This window comes from Typopeltis vanoorti, chromosome 4 (genome assembly GCF_054136105.1).
Source record: "Typopeltis vanoorti isolate ZY-2024b chromosome 4, IOZ_Tvanoo_1.0, whole genome shotgun sequence".
In the NCBI taxonomy this organism is placed as follows: Eukaryota; Metazoa; Arthropoda; class Arachnida; order Uropygi; family Thelyphonidae; genus Typopeltis; species Typopeltis vanoorti.
The window spans coordinates 149,100,232-149,124,971 of NC_143552.1; the positions used below are offsets into that span (position 1 = coordinate 149,100,232).

Consider the following 24,740-nt stretch of genomic DNA (forward strand, 5'->3'; position numbering starts at 1 on the left):
ATGTCCTTAATGTGAAGGAAAATGACGTAAAGTGAACTGCTCCATATATATTACAATTATCCTAGATGTAAAAATAATTTATATGCAAACTTTTATTTGCTCACGCTTAGTAAACAAAAGAAATAATGATAAAACATGATGAAAACAAGAATATACTTGTGAAGTTATTTGAGAATACCAGGTGGTGTATTGTGTTATGACTGTGTTTGGAGAGCTCCAAAAGCTATGTTCAGTTTAAAAAAAAAATAGTGTTATCAGTTAAAAAATTGTGTTACAATTAGACTGTATCATGAAGTTAATTAGTTTTAAATTTAAAGTTCTAAATATTGTTAATTTAGTCTTTTGCATGGTAAGTTATGTACAGTAGCACATAACAGTGATGCGAAGCAGAACAATGGCTTCTAAGGTGTCATTATTTAAAGAATTTAGCCAAAGACTCTTCGTGCAGTGCAATGTCTGTGAAGTATACGCATTACCAAAAGCAGATGGAATTTAGTTTGAACGTGACAGTGGTGGGAAAGTGTGCTGAAAACGCTATGAGAGAGAGCAAGGATCAAAAGTGCGTCTCAGGTCGCAAGATCAAAGTAGTGGATGGAACTCAAATTACGCTTGAAAATGTGTGATGTAACAGCAGATAGGATTAAAAGAGAGATTAAATGTGACATGAGAGAAAGAGAGTAAAAGTGTTGAATGAAAGAATAGCATAACTGATGTAAAGAGTGAAGAGATGGCTGTAATTGTGTGAAAATTAATAATATTAGTGAGGTTATTAGAGCACAAAAGGGTAAGGTGAAAGAGATGACCATATTGGCTGGGAATAATTTGAAATAAGAAAAGTATGGCATGAGAGAGAGGAAATGAAAGAATTACTGGAAGTAGCAAAAGAAAAGAGTGAGAGAATTAAGATAGTAAGTCTGTTGCCATGTTATGACAGATTATAGCTGAGAAGGAGGGGCCATAATAGCAAATGACCCAATACGTAACTTATGCAAGAGGAGTGGTGTGGAGTTTGTGGTAAACAAAGTGGATGTGCAGAATCAGGGAGACTAGAGCTTTTAGCTGGGGGAGGGGATGGCTGTTGAGTGGATATGCAGGCATCAGTGGGGCAGATGAGTGTAAGAATGTGAATAACATGCCTAAGTTAGTACCACTGGTAACAAACCAGAATGGGATAATTAGTATAAAGTGTCAAGATAGCAGTGGGCCTAAGGAGCTTTTGCACTTTATGTACACTAATGACAGGAGCATTTGGAACAAGCAGGAGGAATTTTTGGCATTAGTCAGTTCAGCCTGGCCAAACGTTATTGGCATTAGTGAGACATGGCTAACAGAAGATGATATAGTTAGTGGGATAGAATATGAAGGATATAGTGTGTTCAGGGGGGGGGGATAGAGAGAGAAAAGAATGTGTAGGGGAAGTGTTATTGATAATAGCCAATGAACTGCAACCAAAGAGAGTAGAAGTTAAACTGCAGGACAGTGAAAATAGCACATTTGAGGCTATCTGGTGTGAGATAGAGGCCAGCAGAAAAAAAATATATAGTTGGATGCTGTTATAGACCAGGAGATGAAAAAGATGATGGAGACAGTATGCCTCAGCAAATAGGCTCAATAATGAGTGGAGGACAGATAATTATTATGGGGAATTTCAGCTATGGGAACATAGATTGGAAGGAGGAGGAGAGGACATATGGGAGAAAGGAAATGGAATTCATGCAGTTATTAATGGATAATTACCTGAAACAGCATGTGATAGAATACACTACAGTTTGAAAGTGCTCGATCTAGTGATTGCATCAGAGAATTTGTCTATAATTAATATGACCACATTGCCACCAACTGATGAGAGTGATCATATGGTCTTGACCTGGAAGGTGGCCAAATGTGTGGAATTTTCAGCTAAGACAGGGTATATGTGGAATTACAGGGCTGGTAAGTATGACAAGCTTAGGAGTTACTTAGATTGGTGCCATGGCATGTAAATCTGCAAGAGCTGGATGTTAATGGTGCTTGGGAATTGATGAAGTGTTTGAGGAAGGTAATGGCAGACTGAATACCTAGAGTCAGGAGAGTAAATCAAGCGAGAGTTAAATGGAAGATTATCATCATTAAGCTGAAAAAAAAAGCGCTAGAGTCGCCGGAGAATGTGGCGGGGGTTTTGAGCTATTCTGAAAAAAGTGCTTTTTAATCAGTGAATAGTCTGACTTCTTCAAGATTTGTGCTACATTGTTTTTCTGGAATACGAATGTCCTTCAGTGGTTGTTTTTGGAGTCAGTTGTTATCGCTATATTGTGTATTTTGGTTACCGAGAAGACGGGGTCGAAATCGGATGAATGACGGTGGAAGAGAAGACAAAGATAGCATAAGTTTTCATTATTTAGTTTTATTTTATTTATATTTAGTATACTTAAAAGTTTTGTTTGTATTTTGTTTGTACTTTTACTTATATAGTCATATTCCCTTATACTTATTTAGCATTTAGTTGTAATAGTTCCTCAATACTATTTTGAATAATGGTGGCAGTGGTAGTTAAAATTACAAATGGCATATCACCAAGTCCTCCCCATTTAAGGATTCCATTTTGCGTAATATAATATGAGACTTTGTAGCATGCAGGACTTGTGGAATGTATGAGTCCCGGAGGTTGTATATGTGGCGGGTAAAAGAAGGGGAAATACGTATATGCACAAAATGCAGGCAATGGGAGGAACTTTGGTGAGTTAGAGATTACTATAACTGACCTCGTTGAATCAGAGGCAGGAGATTCTCCACGTAGAGAGATGAGTGGTATGACAGAGGGCGAGAATAGCGAGAGAAATAAGAATAAAATAATGAGAGCGGGGAGTATGGAAAGGTTGAAAGATTGTGAATTTTTCGGAGATGGTCTCAATTCGGAGGATGAATGGCAAATAAGAGTAACTGACTTGCAGAGAGAGAGAGATCGATGAGCTGAAAGAGCAGGTGGAATGTCTAGGGAATGAGACAAGAAGTGTGAAAGATGAGATTAAGCGAATGAAAGAGATGAATGCAAGGCGAATCAGAGTTGGAGTGTTTCCTAGGAAGAGAGTTATGGGAATGGTAGAAGAGGAGCAAATAGGAACAGTAGAAGAGAGGGAATGAGATTGAGTTATGTGAATGATAGAAGAGGAGAGGACAGAATAAGTGGAAGAGAGGAAATGAGAGAGAGAGAGAGATATATATGAGAATGATAGAAGAGGAGAGAATAGGATAAGTGGAAGAGAGGGAATGAGAGAGAGATGGGAATAATAGAAGAGAGAGAATAAGAACAGAGGAAGAGAGGGAATGAGAGAGTGTTATGGAAATGATAGAAGAGGAGAGAGGGAATGAGAAGAATGCGAGGGAGCACTAGAACCAGGGATAGAGGGATGTCAGGTAAGTAGGGGAACACAGAAAGTGTTAGAGGAGAGAGAAAGAAAGAGAGAGAGAGTGAGGGATGGATGTGAGCAATCAAGTAACAGTGCAGTAAGAGGTGTAATGTATGGGACTCAATGATCCGTGGTGTGCAAGATAGGATGCATCGGGAGTGACTGCCTGCAGAAACGATAGAAAGTGTGGCTATAGCAATTAAGAGGGGTGAAAGGGTGGATGAGATGATTGTGATGGTAGGAACAAATGACTTGAGAGGTAAAGTAAATTGGGCAGCAAGAGATATGAGATTCTTGCTTGAGGTTGTACGAAAGAAGATGCAGAGAGGAAAGATAGTATGCATGTTGCCTAGGCATGATTGTGACGAGCTGAGCAGAAGAGCAGAAATATTGAATAACATGATAGCTAGAATGTATCAGAAAAGAGGATTGGAATATGTGGATGCTTGGAGGGAGTTTGAAGACAGAAAGGAATTGTATGCAAGAGACCACTTGCATTTGAATGAGGAAGGACGTAGGCATCTGGAGAGATTGCTGTTCTGTACGAGTCGCTGTGTCAATGCAGGGAAACTAGAATGCCCAGGGTGGATGGTAGCAGGGGTGGCCTCTTGTGGGAATGGGTACTTGGGAGAAGGGAGGACGACATCAGGTAACACTGAGCCCAGTGGAGTCTAGAAGGGATAATGTTGGATATAGAAACAGTGGCATTTTTATGCTTTACACTAATGCCAGGAGTATGCGGAATAAAGGAGAGGAATTGGTGGCGCTGATAGCATCAGCCTGGCCAAAGATTATTGGGATCACAGAGACGTGGTTGGCAGAAGAGGATATAATAACAGGAATAGAAGTAGCAGGTTTTGCACTTTTTTTGGCAGGATAGGAAGGTAAAGCGTGGTGGTGGAGTACTGCTTATGATAAGTGATGACTTATGTCTTCTAAGAGTGGAGGCTTTTGAAGGCAGTGACAATAATGATTTTGAAAGCATACAGTGTGAGGTAGAGGTAGGCAAGACAGGATATTTAGTGGAGTGTTGCTACAAACCAAGGAGCACAGAGGATAGGGACCAGAAGATGTTTAGATAGTTGAGATTGGCAAGTGCAAGAAGAATGATTGTTATGGGAGATTTTAACTACAGCAGTATAAATTGTGGAGAGGAAGATGCATGCAGCAATAAGGGAATGGAATTTCTAGAATTCTTGAGGGACAAATGATTTAGGCAACATGATAGAGGGAACAAGAGGTTCAAGAGTTTTGGATTTGGTCATAGCATCAAAAGAGTTGATAATAACTGAGATGACATCTCAACCACCAGTTGGAGAGAGTGACCATGTGGTTTTGATTTGGAAGATGAGTAGACATGCAGGAGTATAAAGACAGGAACGTATGTGGAATTATAAGGCAGGTGATTATAATAGTCTCAGGTATCAACTAGGGGCAGTTCCATGGAGAGCAGAATTGGAAGGGCAGGATATCACTAGTGCTTGGGAAATTGTGGAGGAATATTTGTTAGCAGCGATAGTAAGCTGTATTCCACAAGTGAAGAGGACACAATTCAGAGTAAAGTGGATGACAAACAATATTAAAAAGGAACTGCATGTGAAGAAGCAGCTGTCGAAGAGATATAAGGAGACAGGTGAAGAGCAGAAGAATATAAGACACAGGCCAGGAGAGTGACTAGTATGGTAAGGAAGGCAAAACTGGAATATGAGAAGAGATTGGCCGATCCAAAAAAATCCTAGAGAATTTTTTAGCTATGTGGCCAGTAGGAGGAGAAATCATTGTGGAAGAATGACATTGTGGGATAAAAATGGGAATAGTGTGACTGATCCAGAGGACATAGTGGAATTGTTCAATGAACACTTTACTGAAGTATTTCATCCTGGAGGAGTAAATTTTAATACTAGAGGGATATGGCAGGTTCGAGATTTAGAGGTGCAGGAGGAGAGTATGTTCCAAATACTGAGTACTCTGGATGTCAGTAAAGCTGTGGGACTGGATGGTATTTCACCACGAGTTTTCAGTGAATGTGCTAAAGAACTGACAGCTCCTTTGATCTGGCTTTTCAACGAAAGTCTGGCTACAGGAAAGATGCCCAGGGAATGGAAGGAAGACAGTGCTATTGCATAAGGGCAGAAGCAGACTGGAAGTATCTAATTATAGGCCAGTTTGTGTGTTATCAATAGTTGTTAAGATCTTGGAGAAATTAGTGAGGGCAGTATACAGCATTGTGCAGATGAGGGTAATGTTATATGTGAGAGTCAACATGGATTTGTTAAGTACTCTTGTTTTTGTAACATGCTAGCCTTTTGTAATAAAGTTACAAGAGCAGTAGATAAGGGAAAAGCATATACTGCCTTGGACTTAGCGAAAGCATTTGATAGGGTGCCACATGATAAACTGATATTTAAGTTGCAGCACATGGGTGTGGATGTCAGTTTGGTCAACTGGATTCAGGATATTCAGGATTGGCTGTCCAATAGGTATCAGAGAGTTGTGTATGGTGGGGCAGTTTCAAGGAGGCAGAGGATTACAAGTGAGGTCCCACAGGGCTCAGTACTGGGACCTATACTGTTTAACCTTTATATCAATGACATTGTCAGTGGATTACAAGGGGATAGTCAGTTGTTTGCGGATGATGTGAAGCTGGGGAGGGTTATTAGTAATAGTGCAGATGTGGTAGCCCTGCAAGAGGATTTGAATAAGCTAGATAGATGGGCAAATGAATGGGTGATGTCGGTTTAATGCAGCAAAATGTAAGGTCTTGAGGTTTGGGACACATCAATGGGACGCTGCATACTCTATCGGAGGAGCTATACTGGAGGAAGCAGGGGAGATAAGAGATCTAGGGTTGATGATAGACAGAAACCTGAAATTCAGGGGACATATTACAAAGGTGGTGAAGGTAACACAGAGGATTGCTGCAATAATGAGAAGGATGCTGACCTGCAGAGATAAAAGAGTTATCATTCCATTGTATAAGACCCTGATCACACCACACTTAAGACTACTGTTCTCAGATTTGGTCCCCAGGATTTGAAGGGGATAAATTAACTGTGGAAAGGGTACAAAGGTGGATAACAAAGATGATTTCAGGACTGCACAATGTTAATTATGAGGATCGGCTGAGGGAATATGGACTGCAGAGTTTGGTGGATAGAAGGAGGAGAGGTGATATGATTGAGACTTTTAAATTGTTGAGAGGTGGTTACAGGGTTGACACTGGGGAGTTCTTTCGCTTGGTTGAACAATGGGAAGAAGTGATGACAAGGGGCCATCCATGGAAGCTACAGAAGGAAACTGTGAGCAAGAGGGTGAGGGGTGGTTTCTTTGCATGGAGGGTGGTTGAACCATGAATGCATTGCCTGATAGATTGGTTAGAGCAAGAACAGTCAATGAGTTTAAGGAGTAGTATGACAGACTTTGTGTTTCCTAGAAGGGACCTCCCATGATCAGTCTTGATAGACTTTGTGTCTCCTAGGAAGGACCTCCCACGATGAGTCTTTTGACTCCATGGAGGCCTGAATAATAATAATAATAATAAAGCTGCAGCTGCAAAATAAAGAAACAACTGTGGAGGGAATTTAAGGAGAAAGGTGACCAGTATGCACATGAACAATACAAGGCACAGGAATAGTGTTGTAAGAGAGGCAAAAGCAGAGTATGAAAGTATAATATTTTTTCTTTTTCCTCCTAACGTCGTGATTTATGATCTTAATCCTGACTTATTCCGTCATATAATTTCTTTAACCTAATTTCAATAAAAGTTCTTTGCTCGATGCATCAAGTTAATACACTATAATTCCTATGCAGTCTCAATATTTAATCTGGGATGATAAACGTTCTTAAGAGTAGTGCACATGGACTGAAGACAAAGGGATTGCCGTTGGATAGCACCAATTCCTTTGTTTCAGTGCTGGTGCCAGTGCCTTTTCAGATTCAGAGAAAATTTCTATTATACTGCACCACCCTAAATCCTAGACTATTGAACAATGCAAAATCAAGGAACTAGAACTCAGTATAGTACACTGTCTAATATCGCTTAAGCACTTTTGTTAAATTCTAAATTCATCAAATAACTAAAATTCATTTCACAGTCATAGCCTCCCTTGTATTTTACCTCCCGCCTTGGTTCTAACTTAATGAGCAGTGCAATAGCAAGGAAATCAGGCAAGTTCAATTAATACTAAAGAAAACATTTAATTACAAAATCAGACAATTTACACTTTATGAACAAATTCTGACATGGAATTGCACTAACTTTAGGGAATGAGTATACTCAACTAAAATTTCTAATTTTCCTGAAATATGTTAAAACATTATTTCAAAGGTCAATTATCCATTTTACACATAACAATGCTAAAAGTTGTTCATTTAACAATAACAAAATTATCTCAACGAGCTTCCACACAATTCCTCCATCCAAAACTTAAAGTTCCTCTACTTCCTTTAGCATAATCTCTAGTCCTTTCATTAATTGAGACATTATAAGCCTGAAGTCCTTTTTACAATTACAGGTTGTTCCTCTCAACACAATTACATAACAGATCAAAATTCTATATTACCAAAGGCTGGGGAATTATTCGACTTTCACATACATCTCGTAAGAACTTCGTTTCCTTGATCCTTCTCTTAATTGATTTCATCTGCACTATTTGACTAATGGACTCGGACTAGACACATCTCTGCCAAAAGGTAAATCTGGCTCGCCGCTCTCAGGTCGACTGTCTTGACATGGCATATCGATCTCCATGGTGATCAGGAACTCTGCTGGACTACTTGTTGACTGAAGAACTTGCCATAGACACTTCAGCATGCTCCAACGACCACTATCTCAAAGACCACTCCAATTTAGAGGGAAGAGAAAAAAAGCCACAAACTAGCGCTGCTACGCTTTATAAATCACATGCCCGATGTTTCCTCTCTACGTCATCCTGCTCTCTCCCTTTTCCCACAACACCTTACTTTTTCCAGCACCCAGCGCCACACTCTCCCCTAGCATGCTTTACGGAGGGAACCTGTGTGCATGTCCTACTTGGTGAACGTGTTTAGTTTCAGACCATTGTTGTGTCTTACTTTCTACTCATATATCTATTCTTTAGTCTTTGGGTCAAATCTCCGTTAAACTCTCATTCAGATATCACATGGTACCTCTGGGGGACAAAGGAATTGCCTCGAGATCGAGCCAATACCAGAGTATCAGATTATCTGAGATCAACCCCTCATAAAACACTCAGAAATTTATATTTCGCTGCGCTTAGTGCTTTTAGATTAAACAATATTATTAAGAGGTGATCCCAAGACAGTACTTAAGTGATACCTTGTAATTTCGCAGACATGGCCAAAATCTATTCTTATTCTAGTCTCTCGTCTAGGTTCGTAGTACGTTTTTATAAGCAGTGTATTGGATTCCAGAAATCACAGAAAGTCTTAATTGGGTACAAAAGCAAGGTTTATTAGATATCATAAATATGTACATACAATACAATAAGCTTAATTCCCACCTTTAGGGAGTTCCTGACAGTCAGAATAGAATTAGAACATTACAATAATATAAGTATACTCAAAATGATTAACTGTAAATCTCTGAAGTAAGATTTCTTATTTTTATCCTTAAATACCTTAATCATGCATGATTATCACAATAACTCTCTAATTTCTTTAGTAATTCAATCAAACCACACAAGATAACATTTATATCTTTTACAATCCCTTCATTGAAAGCAATTCCTTACTTTAAACATATTCTTAACCTCCTAGAACATATTATGTAACTCTATCACAATAGGAGACAGTAAGATTTTAAGGTAACCCTCAATAGATCACTACAGTTCAGTCCTAATTAATATCATTAATGTTCTTTCTTCTGTTTTTACAACGTGGTACAAATCTTTCATTCACAATCAGCAAAATACAAATAAAGTCTACTTATCTACCCTTGGCTCTGCGTTGCATCAAAGGTCTACCGGAATTTGCCTCTCCCTAGACGAAATGTCGATGTGCTCCAATCTGGCTTTCTATGGACGGCCGGGCTTATTCCTTCCGCAGAGATACTATGTCTAGTTCCACTGCTGCCTCTATCAAAACCCTCCGGAATGGAGGCACTGCCACCCTTCACCTGCCCATGACACCGCGAGACGAACACCAGGAGATCCAGGAACAAAAAGCCTTTTTTCAGGGGTGCTAGACCCTTATATTTTCACCTTTCTTTCTTGGCGATTCTCGCATTCTGCGATGTCCACCCAACACACTCACATGGGCTCACATCACGGCGTCCAGCTTTCTCCACTATATCCCATGTGCGCTGACAGCACACGATTGCCTGGGACAAACTGCTCCTTTGCGTTGCTGCTCTATGACCTTTGGACATCCCCCACCCCCCATCTTGAACTTGGCAAGCATGGTATAATGTTTCTTATTGTGTGTTCGCTCTGTTATACAAAGATAAGATGAAATATTTTTTGTTCCAACTTATCAGGGTATAACACCATCACTATCTAATCCGATTATCTTTCTCCGGGCAATACGCAAGTATTTGCACAAAATCCACATAGTTTAAACATTAGAAAATTTACAATAATTATTTACAACATGATGCATAGAAAAGTTTTACTCAAATTACTAAAGTTGCTTATAAATTACAATTAGCTTTATTTCTTCTGACATACCAATATTGGCCCTGGGAATGTTATTGCATGTTAAATCTGAATGAAACATAAATAGATTTAAATTCAGTTTCATTCAGAATTTAACAAAAGGAAGTTAGCAATGCAGGCTCAAGATAATCCCAAACAGTTCTTTCGATAAGCTGCAAGTTAAAGAAAGAATCTATATGGCAGAATGATTTTAATGAATGATGATGGTAAAGAGGTAACTGAATCAGTCAAAATAGTAGTGAACACTTCACAAGAGTATATCATCCAGGTGGTGATATTGCAGAAATGAGAGAGTCAAAGGCTTATATGGGAACTGGGGTAAATGAAATGGAGGTGCATAGCATATTACAGAATCTTAATGTGAATACAGCTGTGGGATTAAATAGTCCAGCTCAAGTGTTACGTGAAGCAGTGAGCGAAACTGGGTTAGTCCCGAGGGGATGGAAAGAGGGAGAAAATAGCATTTTAAAGGAGGCACCAAGACTGATGTAGCAAATTACCAACCAATCAACATATCAGGAGTTGTTGTCAAAGTATTGGAGAAGTTGGTCAAGAGCAAAATACAGGAATGGATAAATGGAAATAGAAAATTGTATGGGGGGGGGGGCAGCATGGTTTTTCTGAAAGGTAGGTCATGCCTCAGTAACTTGCTCATGTTTTATAATACAGCAACAGCTGAGTTGGATAAAGGAAATGGGTTTACAGTGATACTACTGGACTTTGCGGCCTTTGACAGAATACCACATGCAATACTAATCAGTAAACTGCAGCATATGGGGATGGATATAGGGTTGGTGAGATGGATAGAAGGATGGTTGATGGAGAGATAACAGAGAGTAGTTTATTCAAGAGTAGAATCCAAAAGAAGGCTTGTGACTAGTGGTGTGCTGCAGGGTTCTGTTCTATGACCACTAATGTTTAATTTGTACATTAGAAATATTGGAAAGGATCCGAGAGGGACTGTTCAGTGATTTGTAGATGATTTGGATAGATTGGCAGACTGGGCAAAAGAGAATGGATGTCAGTTTAATGTGGCAAAGTGTAAGGTTTTGGGATAAAAAGATTACAGCTGTACACCACATTGGTGGAACTGTACTCCATTGACAAAGCCAGAGACTTGGGAGTGTTAGTGGATAGGGAGTTAAAAGTTTAGAGGGCACAGAGCAAAAGTTGCTAAAGCAGCTCATCAGATTACTTGGTTACTGAAGAATACTTTGATGAGCAGAGAAAAGCAGGTTATTGTTCCAATTTATAAGACCTTGATAAGATTCCATCTTGACTACTGTGCATAGATCTGGGCACCACGGTTTCTTGGTGATGAAGAGGAGGTAGAGAGGATCCAAAAGTGAGTGACCAAGATGGTAGCAGGTCTATGGAATAAACCTTATGAGAACAGGTTGAAGATTTGTAGGTTACAGAAACTGGGTGATAGGCAGAAAAGGGGTGATATGATTGAGATATACAAATTACTGAGGAGTTTTTGAGATTAATTCAGAGGAAATTTTTCAGAACAGGTCTGGTGGTGAGAGAACTGGGGGGGGAGAGAATTCAAAGAAACTGAGTAAGAGTGTAGTTAGCAAGGGTGTTAGAACCAAGTTTTTTGCTTGGAGAGTAGTGAATGAGTATAATAAGTTGCCACTGTCTGTTGTGGTTGCCATGACCCTTCCTATAATGAGTTCAAAGCAAAGTATGATAGATTGGATAGCACTTGATATGATATATAGGGCCACTCTTGACGAGTCTTGGGACTCCCTGGAGTAGCCCATAATAATAATAATAAAGTATAATTACCCCAACTTAACATCACCAGAGTTAAAGATCGGTACTATCAACATAAGAAGCCTGAATGGCAAAGAAATGGAGCTAGCTGAGGAATTAGATAAGTACCAGATTGATATAATAGGGGTGACTGAAACAAAAAAGACAAAAACTGGTGAGATCTTTCTGAACAATAAATACAAAATGCTATATTTAGGAAATGACAATCAAGGAAAAGAAGGAGTAGCCATAGTATTCAACACAAAATACGGCTAATCTTCTGGAATGGCAGGCAGTCTCAAGTAGAGTTATGTGGGCAAATATCAGAATGGGGAATTGGACAATGAGACTTATTTGTGCCTATGGTCCCACAGAAGGTTCTACTAAGGTAGAAGTGGAGGAATTTTTTGATGCTTTAGAAAAAGCAACTGACACAATGAAAAAGCAAAAGTTGGTCCTTGTTGGGGATCTAAATAGCAAAGTAGGAAATGATTGTCAGACATACAAAAATATTTTGGGAAAATTTGGAGAAAAGAGCAAAGTCATTTATGATGACTTTGCTCTTTTATGGTGCATGATGGTAAATACCTGTTGGATTTCTGCTCAGGACATGGACTGGTTATTACTAACACAATGTTCCAACATAAAAATGTGCACAAATTCACATGGAGAGAAGAGACAAGGAACAAGAAGATTCTCATTGACTATGTTATTGTTGATAGTGATGTTTTCTACCTGGTGCAGGACACTAGAGTGTACAGAGGATTTGAAATTGGTAGCGATCACTATTTAGTCATGAGCATTCGTACTGAAAAGAATAACATGTATGAAAGTTTTAAAACGAATAAAAGTTGAGCAGCTTTCAGATGTGAACTGTAGACTAAAATATACAAAGATTATTGAAAAAAAAAAATAAAAGAGTTGGAGAACAGGAACCAAACCTTGGAGATTCAGTGGCAAGCCTTGAAGAAAACCCTGATTGATTCAGCCAGAGAGGCATGTGGTGAGGTTGTCTGCAAGGATAGAAAAATCAGAACTCCACAGGAAGTTAAAGAGGCAGTGAAGGAAAAGAAGAAAGCATATTAAAAGTTCCTGACAAATAAGTCAGCTTGTGCTCTTAGAGAATACAGAGACAAATATAAGAAAGCTAAACACTGTGTAAAACTAGCTAAACAAAAGGCATGGGAGGACTTTGGCAAGAACACAGAAAATAAATATCAAGAAGGTGGTAAGATATTCTGGAGGTTGTTGAAGAAGCTTAGGAATGGAGGAAAGAGTGCTGTAAAAGGAGTTATAGATGATAAAGGTTACATGAAAACAGGAGAAAAAGATATCCTTGAAGTATGGAGTAATTAATTCGATAAATTGCTAAATGAAACGAGCAGTGATAGCTCAGTGGAAAAAACACTCAACAGGCATACAGTCAGGAATACATATCCATAGTTGAAGTAGAAAAAGCCATCAAAGGCTTGAAATGTGGAAAGGCAGCAGAAGTAGATGATATTCAACCAGAAATGCTGAAACATGGTGGTATAAAAGTCTTACAGTGGCTGCACTGCATACTTCAGAATGGCTGGACAGAGGGACGAATTCCCGATGATTGGAGTAGTTTTATATATAGGTACTCTAATAGTACCCATATATAAAAAGGGAAATAAAACTGAATGTGAGAATTTCAGAGGTATTTCCCTACTGAGTGTTCCTGGCAAGATCTATGCAAGCATACTTGAGAAACGGTTGAGAAGAATTGTGGAAGAAAAGCTTGGTGAAGAACAAGCTGGATTTAGGCCAAATAGAGGCTGTCAGGATCAGATCTTCACTTTACGACAAATTGTTGAGAAAGCATGGAAATATAACAAAGATCTGTATTTAAGTTTCGTAGATCTGGAAAAGGCATATGAGAAGGTGCCAAGAGAAAAGCTATTCAATATGCTACAGTTATATGGTGTCAATGGGGCATTATATCAAGCAATACTAGTCTTTATTTGAGTTATAAGTCAGCAGTTAGAACTGAAGGAAGTACAGGAAGATGGTTTAATGTTAAATCTGGTGAGACAAGGATGTACATTATCCCCTCTGTTATTCATTAACTATATGGATCACATTATGAAAGAAAGTGGTATTAAACATGATATCAGAATTGGAAATGTTAATGTCAGTTCTTTGCTTTATGTGGACGATGTTATACTTCTAAATAAATTCACTACAAGTTTGCAAGATTCCCTGATTAAATTGAATAACTGTTGTAATAGATATGGTATGTAGGTCAGCATTAAAAAGACAAAGAAAATGAAAATAGGTAGAATCGTTGAAAATGTCAACTGCGGTGTGTGAATGGGGAATCTGTGGAACAAGTAAAACATTTCAGCTACTTAGGCACGATTTTTACTGAAGATGGTAAATTAAATATGGAAATAGACAACAGAATAAGCAAAGCTGGTATGGTGGGAAGTCAATTGAATAAATTCATATGGAATAAGAAAGAAATTAGTCAGAACACTAAATTAGCTGTATACAAGACAGTGTTCAAACCAGTTTTAACTTATGGATCTGAGAGCTGGGTCAGAAGTAAAACACTTGACCAAAGACTAGAGACCGCAGATATGAGAGTCCTGAGAAAGATTAGAGGCGTGAACAGATGGCATTAATGGCAATATCATATTAAAAACGAGGATATTAGGAAAGAACTTGACATTGTCGGCATCCAGGAATGCATTCACAGAGCTAATCTCAGGTGGTATGGTCACTTAAACAGAATGGGCGAGGAAAGATTAGCAAAACAAGTGTTCTCTGTCTGGTTGGCAGGAAAACGACCCAGAGGAAGACCAAGATATAGGTGGATTGATACGGTACAATGTGACTTAGATGATAGAAATATAAGATCTGATAATGATAATATTGGAGTCTTGACAAGTAACAGACTGATTTGGAGGAAAATTGTAGATAGGAAGTTAGTAATGATGTAAATTTTTCATGTAGTACTATCATATCCTATACACTCCTTGAGGGTACATGTCAGGAATTTGATGATGATATAATTTACTTTCCAGCTCAGAAAAAACAAAACAAAATGCTGCTGTATGGAATCATCACTGAAGTAACTAAGATTATGTTGAGAGCGTATTGTGTATTAAAAATATGATGAATGAATTAATTCTTCAATCCCAGTGAAAGTAAAATCATTTTTAGTTTAAATTTATTACACTTATATTTACATGCCCTGTTGCAAATAGCATATGATTAGAATGACTATTTTACTTCCCCTTTTTCCATGCATGTTAAGTTCAATAGCCTATCATGGTCAAGTAACTTACTGGTCCTGTAAAACCTAATTAATGCGTTGATAGGGTGGTTAATACTATTTGCACAGTGTATTGTGGCTGTATATTGTGTGTGTGGATATGCATGCATGCATGCATGTGTGTGTGTTTTAATGACTGATTTGCCTGTTTTGCAAGATGATAAACCCAATCTTCCAGAAGGGAAAATGCTGACACCTCCCTATGAGATCAACTTTCTAGCATCTGGGACCAGTTTTACTTTTGATTTTATTACATGACATTATATAGCAACAGGTATGATACCACAACATTCAATTTGCTTTCTCTTTTTTACTTAATATTTGCTCTTACTGAAACAAGTGATCTAGCTTAACATTTAAATAATACTATACTTCCAGAAGGGAAAATGCTGACACCTCCATACGGGAGCAGATGATATTCGACCAGAAATGTCCAAGTATGGAGGTATAAAAGTCGTACAGTAGCTGCACCGCATAGTTCAGAAGACCTGGACAGAGGGACGAATTCCAGATGATTGAAGTAGAGCTCTCATAGTATCCATATATATAAAAAGGGAAATAAAAATGAATGTGAGAATTACAAAGGAATTTCATTACTGAGTGTTCCTGGTAAGATATATGCAAGTATACTTGAGAAACGTTGGAGAAGGATTGTAGAAGAAAAGCTTGGTGAAGAACAACCTGGATTCAGGCCAAATAGAGGCTGTCAGGATCAAATTTTCACTTTACAACAGTTAGTTGAGAAATCATGGGAATATAACAAAGATCTGTATTTAAGTTTTGTTGATCTGGAAAAGGCATATGACAAGGTGCCAAGAGAGAAGCTATTCCAAACGCTACAGTTATGTAGTGTCAATGGAGCATTATATCAAGCAATACTTAGTCTTTATTTGAGTTTAAGTCAGCAGTTAGAATTGAAGGAAGTACAGGAAGATGGTTTAATGTTAAATCTGGTGTCAGACAAGGATGTACATTATCCCCTCTGTTATTCATTATCTATATGGATCACATTACGAAGGATATTAAACCTGATATCAAAATTGGAAATGTTATTGTCAGCTCTTTGAAATTAAGACGATGTTATACTTCTAAATAAATTTGCTGCAAGTCCAAGATTCTCTGACTAAATTGAATAACTGTTGTAATAGATATGATATGAAGGTCAGCATTAAACAGAGAATGAAAATAGGCAGAATTGTTGAAAATATCAACTGCATTGTGAATGGAGAACTTATAGAACAAGTAAAACATTTCAGCTACTAAGGCATAAATTTTAGTGAAGACGGTAAGTTAATAGACAACAGAATCAACAAAGCTAGTATGGTAGGAAGTCAAATGAATACATTTATATGGAATAAGAGAAAAATTAGCCAAAACACTAAATTACTGTATATAAAACAGTGTCTAAACTAATTTTAACTTATGGACCTGAGAGCTGGGTTAGAAGTAAAACACTTGACCAAAGACTAGAGACCACATATATGAGAGTCCTGAGAAAGATTAGCGGCATGAACAGATAGCATCAATGGCAATATCATATTAAAAACAAGGATATTACAAAAGAACTTGATACTGTCAGCATCCAGGAATGCATTAGCAGAGCTAATCTTAGGTGGTATGGTCACTTAAGCAGAATGGGAGAGGAAAGATTAGCAAAACAGGCGTTGTCTGCCAGGTGGGCAGGAAAAAGACCCAGAGGAAGACCAAGATATAGATGGATTGATACAGTAAAAAGTGTCTTAGAAGACAGAAATATAAGACCTGATAGTATTGGAGTCTTAACATTTAACCGACTGATTTGGAGGAATATTGTAGATAGTAAGTTAGTAATGATGTAAATTTTTCATGTAGTATTATCAAATCCTGTACACCCCTTAAGGGTATATATCAGGAATTTGATGATTCTGATATTGGCAAAGTCCGATATTTTTGGAATGGATTTGGTGATTTTTTGTTATTTTTCTTAAATAGCCAATAAAAATCTATATATTAGATAATAAATTAACCCATAAAAGAGATGGAATATTAGTGTAATTCATCAGTGTGATCCAGAGGGTACACTCATGCTGTGGGAAAGCTGTATCAGAGTAGGTGAGATGAATTTACATTATAGCATGAGACTCGGTTTGTTGCGAACTTTAATGTTATTTGAATTATCGTATACATATCTTACAAGCATTACATATTTAATTTCTAAGTCAGCACATCACAGGTTTTCAGTTTCTTACTGAAACTGAAAACTAAGATATATCTTAGTTTTCAGTAGAAGTGAAAAATAAGATATATCTACTGCACCTTTAAAGAAATCACTACAGCCTGTCTGAAAAATTTAAGAATTAACATCTGTTTAGAGAATTCACAATTGTAATTCCATCAATTATTTAAATACAAAAAATATTACCTTATTCAGAGCACTGTTGATAATCATATCCATGTGCCTAGGCATTTGTAGCAAGAGCACACATGCTGAATGCTTCAGAAGAGGAATAACACTTAGAAAGATAAGGACAGCAATAAAGAGTGAACAAAGAGGATCAGCAATGTATAATCCAAAATGCTCAATTAACAGAGATGATGTAATGACACTAACACTACCGAGTGTGTCGGCAAGTACATGCAGGAAAACACCTAGAAGGAAAAAAAAAACATATCAAACCATGTAAGTATAATTAATATTTTTATTCAATAACTGCTAGCAAATATGTGGCTATAAAAAGACGAAAATATGACACCTCCCAGAACAACTCATTAATATTCAAAACTTGCTCAAATAAAAATAACATAAGTGAAATTACATCTTCACTAATTACAAACACTAATGTCTCAGAAACACTAAAATTAGCACAATCACAGAAAATATAGTAGATGCATATTACAGTGAACACCACTATAAGGAGATGATCGAATATAACAAGCTATTGTAAAGTCTGGACCTAACTTTCAGAGAACCAATGATATTTTAAGCTCACTAGTACAAACAGCAAAAGTTCAGCCCTTCATGACAGCTAACTGGATTTCCTAACAAATGATATTGCAATCGGTAGACAAAGTAAAATCATGCACTGATGACAACTTACATATAGCAGGAAAACCACCCATAAACAAAAGTAATGGTGAGAAAATGTAAAATTTCTCACCATTACTTTCTTGAAAAATAAATTGTGAAAAACAGCACATGAAAAAGTACAAATGCATACAACAATGAGAGACAAAATTAGAAGAGTATAAAATTATACAAATGAAAAATTAATATTTAAATTATGAAATGTTATGTTAATGTCACTAATTACAAATCATCAGAATGAACTGTGCAGATTGTACCATGAAAATCATAAATTATGAATCTTTCAGACGCAAATTGAGCTCTTGACTACACAAGCTTCATAACCTTCAATTAAACTCAAATTAAAGAAAGAGTATATGGTGCCATAGACGTATAGAAATGTTTTGGGAAAATTAGGCAATAATAATAATGGCAAGTATCTGCTGAATTTCTGCTCAGGATACTGATTAGTTATTTCTAGCAACATGTTCTAACATAAAGATGCACACAAGTTCACGTGGAAAGCCGATAAGAAAAGCCACATTGACTATGTCATTATGGTTAGTGATATCTTCATGCTGGTCCAGGATACAAGAGTATAAAGGATTTGAAATTGAAAGCAACCTTCACTTAGTGCTAAGTAGGATAAAAATGAGTATCACAGTAAAAATAACAGTATATAAAAAGTTTTTAAAAGGAATTAAAGTTGGGCAGCTTTTACATGCAAACTGTAGACTCAACTTCACAAACATTATTTAAGAAAAAATGAGAGTTCAAAAACAGGAATCAAACCTTGGTTACTCAAGGTTTCAAGGTAGGGAGGAATGTCTCAGAAACACTAAAATTAGCACAATCACAGAAAATATAGTAGATGCATATTACAGTGAACACCGCTATAAGGAGATGATCGAATATAACGAGCATTGTAAAGTCTGGACCTAACTTTCAGAGAACCAATGATATTTTAAGCTCACTAGTACAAACAGCAAAAGTTCAGCCCTTCATGACAGCTAACTGGATTTCCTAACAAATGATATTGCAATCGATAGACAAAGTAAAATCATGCACTGATGACAATGCTACATATAACAGGAAAACCACCCATAAATAAAAGTAATGGTGAGAAAATGTAAAATTTCTCACCATTACTTTTGTGAAAAATAGCACACGAAAATGTACAAATGCATACAACAATGGGAGACAAAATTAGGCGAGTATAAAATTATACAAATGAAAAACTAATGTTTAAATTATGAAATGTTATGTTAATGTCACTAATCCCAAATCATCAGAATGAACTGTGCAGATTGTACCATGAAAATCATAAATTATGAATCTTTCAGACACAAAATGAGCTCTTGCCTACACAAGCTTCATAACCTTCAATTAAACTTCAAATTAAAGAAAGAGTATATGGTGCCATAGACGTATAGAAATGTTTTGGGAAAATTTGGAGAAAAGGATAAGGCTAATAATAATGGCAAGTATCTGCTGGATTTCTGCTCAGGATACTGATTGGTCATTTCTAACAACATGTTCCAACATAAAGATGTGCACAAGTTCACATGAAAAGCAGACACGAAATAAGAAAAGCCACATTGACTATGTCATTTTTGTTAGTGATATCTTCATGCTGGTCCAGGATACCAGAGTATAGAGGATTTGAAATTGAAAGCAACCTTTACTTAGTGCTAAGTAGGATAAAAATGAGTATCACAGTGAAAATAACAGTATATAAAAAGTTTTAAAAGGGATTAAAGTTGAGCAGCTTTTACAGGCAAACTGTAGACTCAACTTTACAAACATTATTTAAGAAAAAATGAGAGTTCGAAAACAAGAATCAAACTTTGGTGACTCATTGGCTAATGCGAAAAAAAAAACACTGAGTGATTCAAGCTAGGGAGGAATGTTCTGAAGTTGTTGGTAAGCACAAAACAATAAGAATGCCATAGTGGACACAAAAAGTGAAAGAAGCAATTCTGGAAAAAAGAAAGCATACCAAATGTTCCCAGCAAATAAGTTGAAAGATGCCTGAAATAAGACAAAGTACGAGGGCGGTCTGAAAAGTTCTTGGCCTAACAATGAAAAAAGGAATTTATATAATTTCAATATTATTTTTATTTTTCAACATTATCTCCCTTAAGACTAATACATTTATTCCAGTGATGCTATAGCACCATTATCCCGTCCCTCATACTTTGTCAGTGAGATCTGCAAAATACCTCTCTACAGCTGCAATCACCTCTTGATTTGAAGAAAAATGCTGACCAGCGAGGGAGAGTTTTAGTTTTGAGAAGAGATAGAAGTCAGAGGGAGCCGAATCTGGAGAACATGGTGGATATTCCAACAATTCATAGTGCAGAACCCTTGATTTTCCCATTGTCTAAAACCTTTGTGGGCAGGTGCATTGTCCTGATGAAAGATGATTTTTTCTTCTAGTCTGGTTAAAAGATCAGAATAATATTACCCGGTTATTGCTTTATCCTTTTCAAGATAATTATAAACAAAATGCCTTTAGCATCCAAAAACACCGATGCCATGACCTTTCCCTGCTGATGGAACTGACTTTGTCTTCTTTGAAGCTGAACAACTGGCTTCTGTCCACTGTTCTGATTGTTGTTTGGATTCTGGTGTGTAATGGTGAATCCATAGTAATAAATCGATGCACAAATTCAGTTTTATTCTTGTTAAAATGCTCCAAGCACTGTTCAGAGATTTTTGTGAGAGGTGCATTTTTGATCTGTGAGCAAGCGTGGCACCCATCTTGGACAAAACTTTTTCATTTGCAATTCTTCATGCAAAATGCTACAAGTATCCTACAAGTTCTTTTAAAATGCCTATAGTCTCAGCAATTTCACGCACTTCGATTCGCCAGTCATCCAATACCATATTGTGCACTAATGAATGATTTCTGGTGTTGTTACGCTTTTTGGAGTGTAACAACACCAAAAAAAAAACAACAACACCATCCTTCACGTGGATTATCTTCAAGGATGGTATGGCCGCATTTAAACTCGGCAGCCCATTTCTTAATTGTCGAAAATGAAGGAGGAGAGTGCCCTTATGAACTTTGAATGAATTTCTTTTTTGCAGTAAACCTTCTTTTACAAAGAATTTGACAACCGCACAATACTCAATTTTATCCATTTCAAGGGATACAGACAACACTTTTGCTTCAGACAGCTGTATAAAACAAACTACTTGATAGAATGACTTTCAATTTCACATGGATGCTTATGACAGATGTACCAACTTAGAAAAAAAAAAAAAAAAACTCTTGCTGATAGTGTTGCTATCTATGGTCGAGGCTGAGAACTTTTCAGACCACCCTCGTAAAATATAAGAGGCGAATCTACGTGTAAAAGGTAAATATCAAGAAAGCTTGGAGGCTATCAAAAAAGCATAGAAATGGTGGAAAGAGCATTATAAAATTAATCAAAGATGACATGAAAACTGAAGATAAGGATATCCTAGATGTCTACAGTAATTACTTTGAAAGACTGCAAAACAAAACAAGCTGTTACAGAACAGCAGTAATAGATATTATTTTTTATCTTCAATAGATCTCTGTGAAGTCAGGATTGTGGGAGGCCCCACTCTCACATGCAAAGCTCATCATACCTTGACTTAAATGGACATTCACTGTCCCTGCACTCACCACAGTCTCAGGCAATGCATTTCAATCATCCACCACTCTCTATGCAAAAAATCTACTTCTCACCACCTTGCTTACACCCGCCTTATATAGCTTCCAGGGATACCATCTCATTCTCCCTTGTCTCCAGGTATTTTATGAAAAATATCATCCATGCTAATCTGGTAATTATCCCCTACCAACTTATAAGTCTTGATCATGTCCCCCCCCCTCTTCCTTCTATCCACCAGGCTCTGTATTTGCATTCTCTCAATATGTCCTCATATTCCACATTCCAGAGCCCAGAAACTGAATTGTCTCTGAATTCTCTCCAACATCTCGTCATCCTTTTGAAAACCTGGTGACCAAATCTGTGCACATATCCATATGCAGCCTGATCGAAGTCTTGTACAATGGAATCAAAACATCCTTACTTTTACACATTAGTGTATTCTCTACATCATTTCCATAATCTGCTTTGCTGTCTTCACAATTTTAGCAAAATGTCCAGGAAATTTCTAGTCCCTATCCACCAAAAACCCCCAAATCTTTCATCTTCTCCACCTCCAACTCCGCCTCTGCAAACAACTCCACTCTCAACTCCAACTTTGCAAACAACTATATATCACCATTTAAGCCCTTTCCAATGTTATTCGCATACAAATTAAATAACAATGGTCCAAAACAGACCCTGCAGGGCATGCCAGTAGTGATTTTCCTCTTCTGGAATATCACTCCCCATACACATCCTGCTGATACCTATTGGACAGCCGATCTCCAATCCAATGCACTAATCTACGATCGAATTCCATTTGTTCCAATTTAACTACTAGTTTGTCATGGGGCAATCTATCAAAATCCAATGGAAATATGGAAAAATATTATCTTAAGTTTTGTACATCTGGAAAAGGCAAACAACAAGGTGCCTAAAGAAAAGCTTTTCAAGACACTACAATTATATGGTGGGTATACAGCATTATACAGTATGGTGCAAGCAAAACAGTACTGAGCTCTGAAACCCATTTACTCCATAACATATATATCGTTGTAGTTATTCAGTACTTTTTTTTTTTTTTTGCACCATATATTCGAACAGAAATGCACAAATACGAGGTATGAAAGTTTTGCAGTGACTACACTGCATAATTCAGAGTGCCTGGTCAGAAGGTCGAATTCCAGATGATTGTAGTAGAGCTCACATAATTTCCATCTATAAAAAAGGAACAAAGCTGAATGTGAAAATTACAGATTAATTTGCTAGCAAATGTTCCAGGTAAGATTCATTCAAACATACTTGAAAACAGGCTGAGAAAAACTGTGGAAGAAAAACTTGAAGAATAGCAAGCTGGGTTTGGACCAAATAGAGGTTGTAAAGATCAGATTTTTCACTTTATGACAAATAGTTGAGAAATCATGAAAATATACTGTACTTAAGTTTTGTAAATAAAGAAAAGGCATGCAACAAGGTACCTAAAGAAAAGCTTTTCAAAACACTACAATTACATGGGGGTAAAAAAGAGCATTATAGAGAGCAATAAATCGTCTATGTTTAAATTCTATATTTAAAGTCTAAATTTTCTTAGATTTCTAAGAAAATTTAGGGGCCTGAACAGATGGAATCAATGGTAGATCATATTAAGAATGAAGATATTAAGGAAGGAACTTTTTATTATTATTACATAACACCTCCAGGGAATCTAGAGACTCATCGTGGGAGGGCACCTACTCTACAACTCTTCATCAACTACAACTAACCACAACCACCACACCAATGTCATCTACCGCCTACCACCACCACTAGTATTTCCACAGACAATCACAAACATTCATGCCCACAGCGGGATTTGAACCTGCAGCCTTTTGGCTGGAGAGCGGATATGCTAACCACTCGGCCAACCAGGGCTGGCAAGATGTTGTTTGCATTCAAGAATGTGTGATCAGGGCTAATCCAAGGTGGTATGGTCACTTAAACAGAATCTGAGAAGAAAGTTTAGCAAAACAGCTGCTCAATGCCAAGTGGATTGATTTAGTCAGAAGTGCCTTAGAAGAATGAAATGTTATATGTGACAATATTGGACTGATGACAAGTAATAGACTAATTTGGAGGAAAATTGTTGATAAGAGATTAATAATAATGTAAACTTAATCACACAGTGTTGTCACGTTAGCCTAACCACCCTCCTTCAGGGTACATATCAGGAAATTAATGATATCCATTACTGATAGCTGTCCAATTAGAAAGCTGACTTGCTCATTCACATCAGCAGTTCTAATAACTTTTCTTCACATTAGTCAGCATGAGAATGACTAATGACCATCACTTCCTCCAATTGTATGTTCTCTTCCTCTTTGTAGCTGGAGGTAACCAATTATAAAGTTCATTGGCTAAGTTTTCAGGCTATATAATAAACTCTTCATAATAAACTATATTTAGTTTATTATGAAGAGTTCAGGTAAGTGACATTAATTTATGCTAATGTAACATTTTGAAAAATCTTAAAATATTAATCATGGATTTTCATTTGGTATAATTTTATACTTTTCTAGTTTTTCTTCCTTATGTTCCATTATTGTTCATTCTGTGTGCATTACATATGATTCCTGCTAATGCTTTATATTGCTGTCAATGAACAATTTCCTTTATTTCATGAGAATGGAGTGAGTGAAGCAATCTTTTTCCCCTAAATTCACTATAATGAATGTTGTGCCATAATGAACTATTTTTCTGGTGTTTAGGGGTTGAATACTACAAGCATCTATTGTATAAGATATCCTCTTCTTTCTTAATTTTTTATCTCATTTTCATCTGAGGCATGCTTGACAGTAAGATGTATGCCCTCTCTCAGAATTTATGCACGTCGCACCCCCCCCCACCAAAAAAAGCAGTCTTTATTTTCACGCTCTTTACTGTAACATTAGACAGAGATGGTAAAGTCACAACAAGGTTTGGGAATACTTATATTCT

General features: G+C 37.1%; 1 protein-coding gene across 3 annotated transcripts in view; it reads right to left on the bottom strand.

Moving 5' to 3' along the window:
- The window catches only part of LOC150107746 (proton-coupled zinc antiporter SLC30A5-like), a 271,156-nt gene that overhangs the window by 20,263 nt on the left and 226,153 nt on the right, over positions 1–24,740 (bottom strand). For all 3 annotated transcript variants that reach the window (XM_090391508.1, XM_090391507.1, XM_090391506.1), the window contains one exon: positions 17,500–17,726. In XM_090391508.1, coding sequence (XP_090247634.1) covers positions 17,500–17,726 — 227 coding nt within the window. The remainder of the gene's footprint in view (positions 1–17,499; positions 17,727–24,740) is intronic.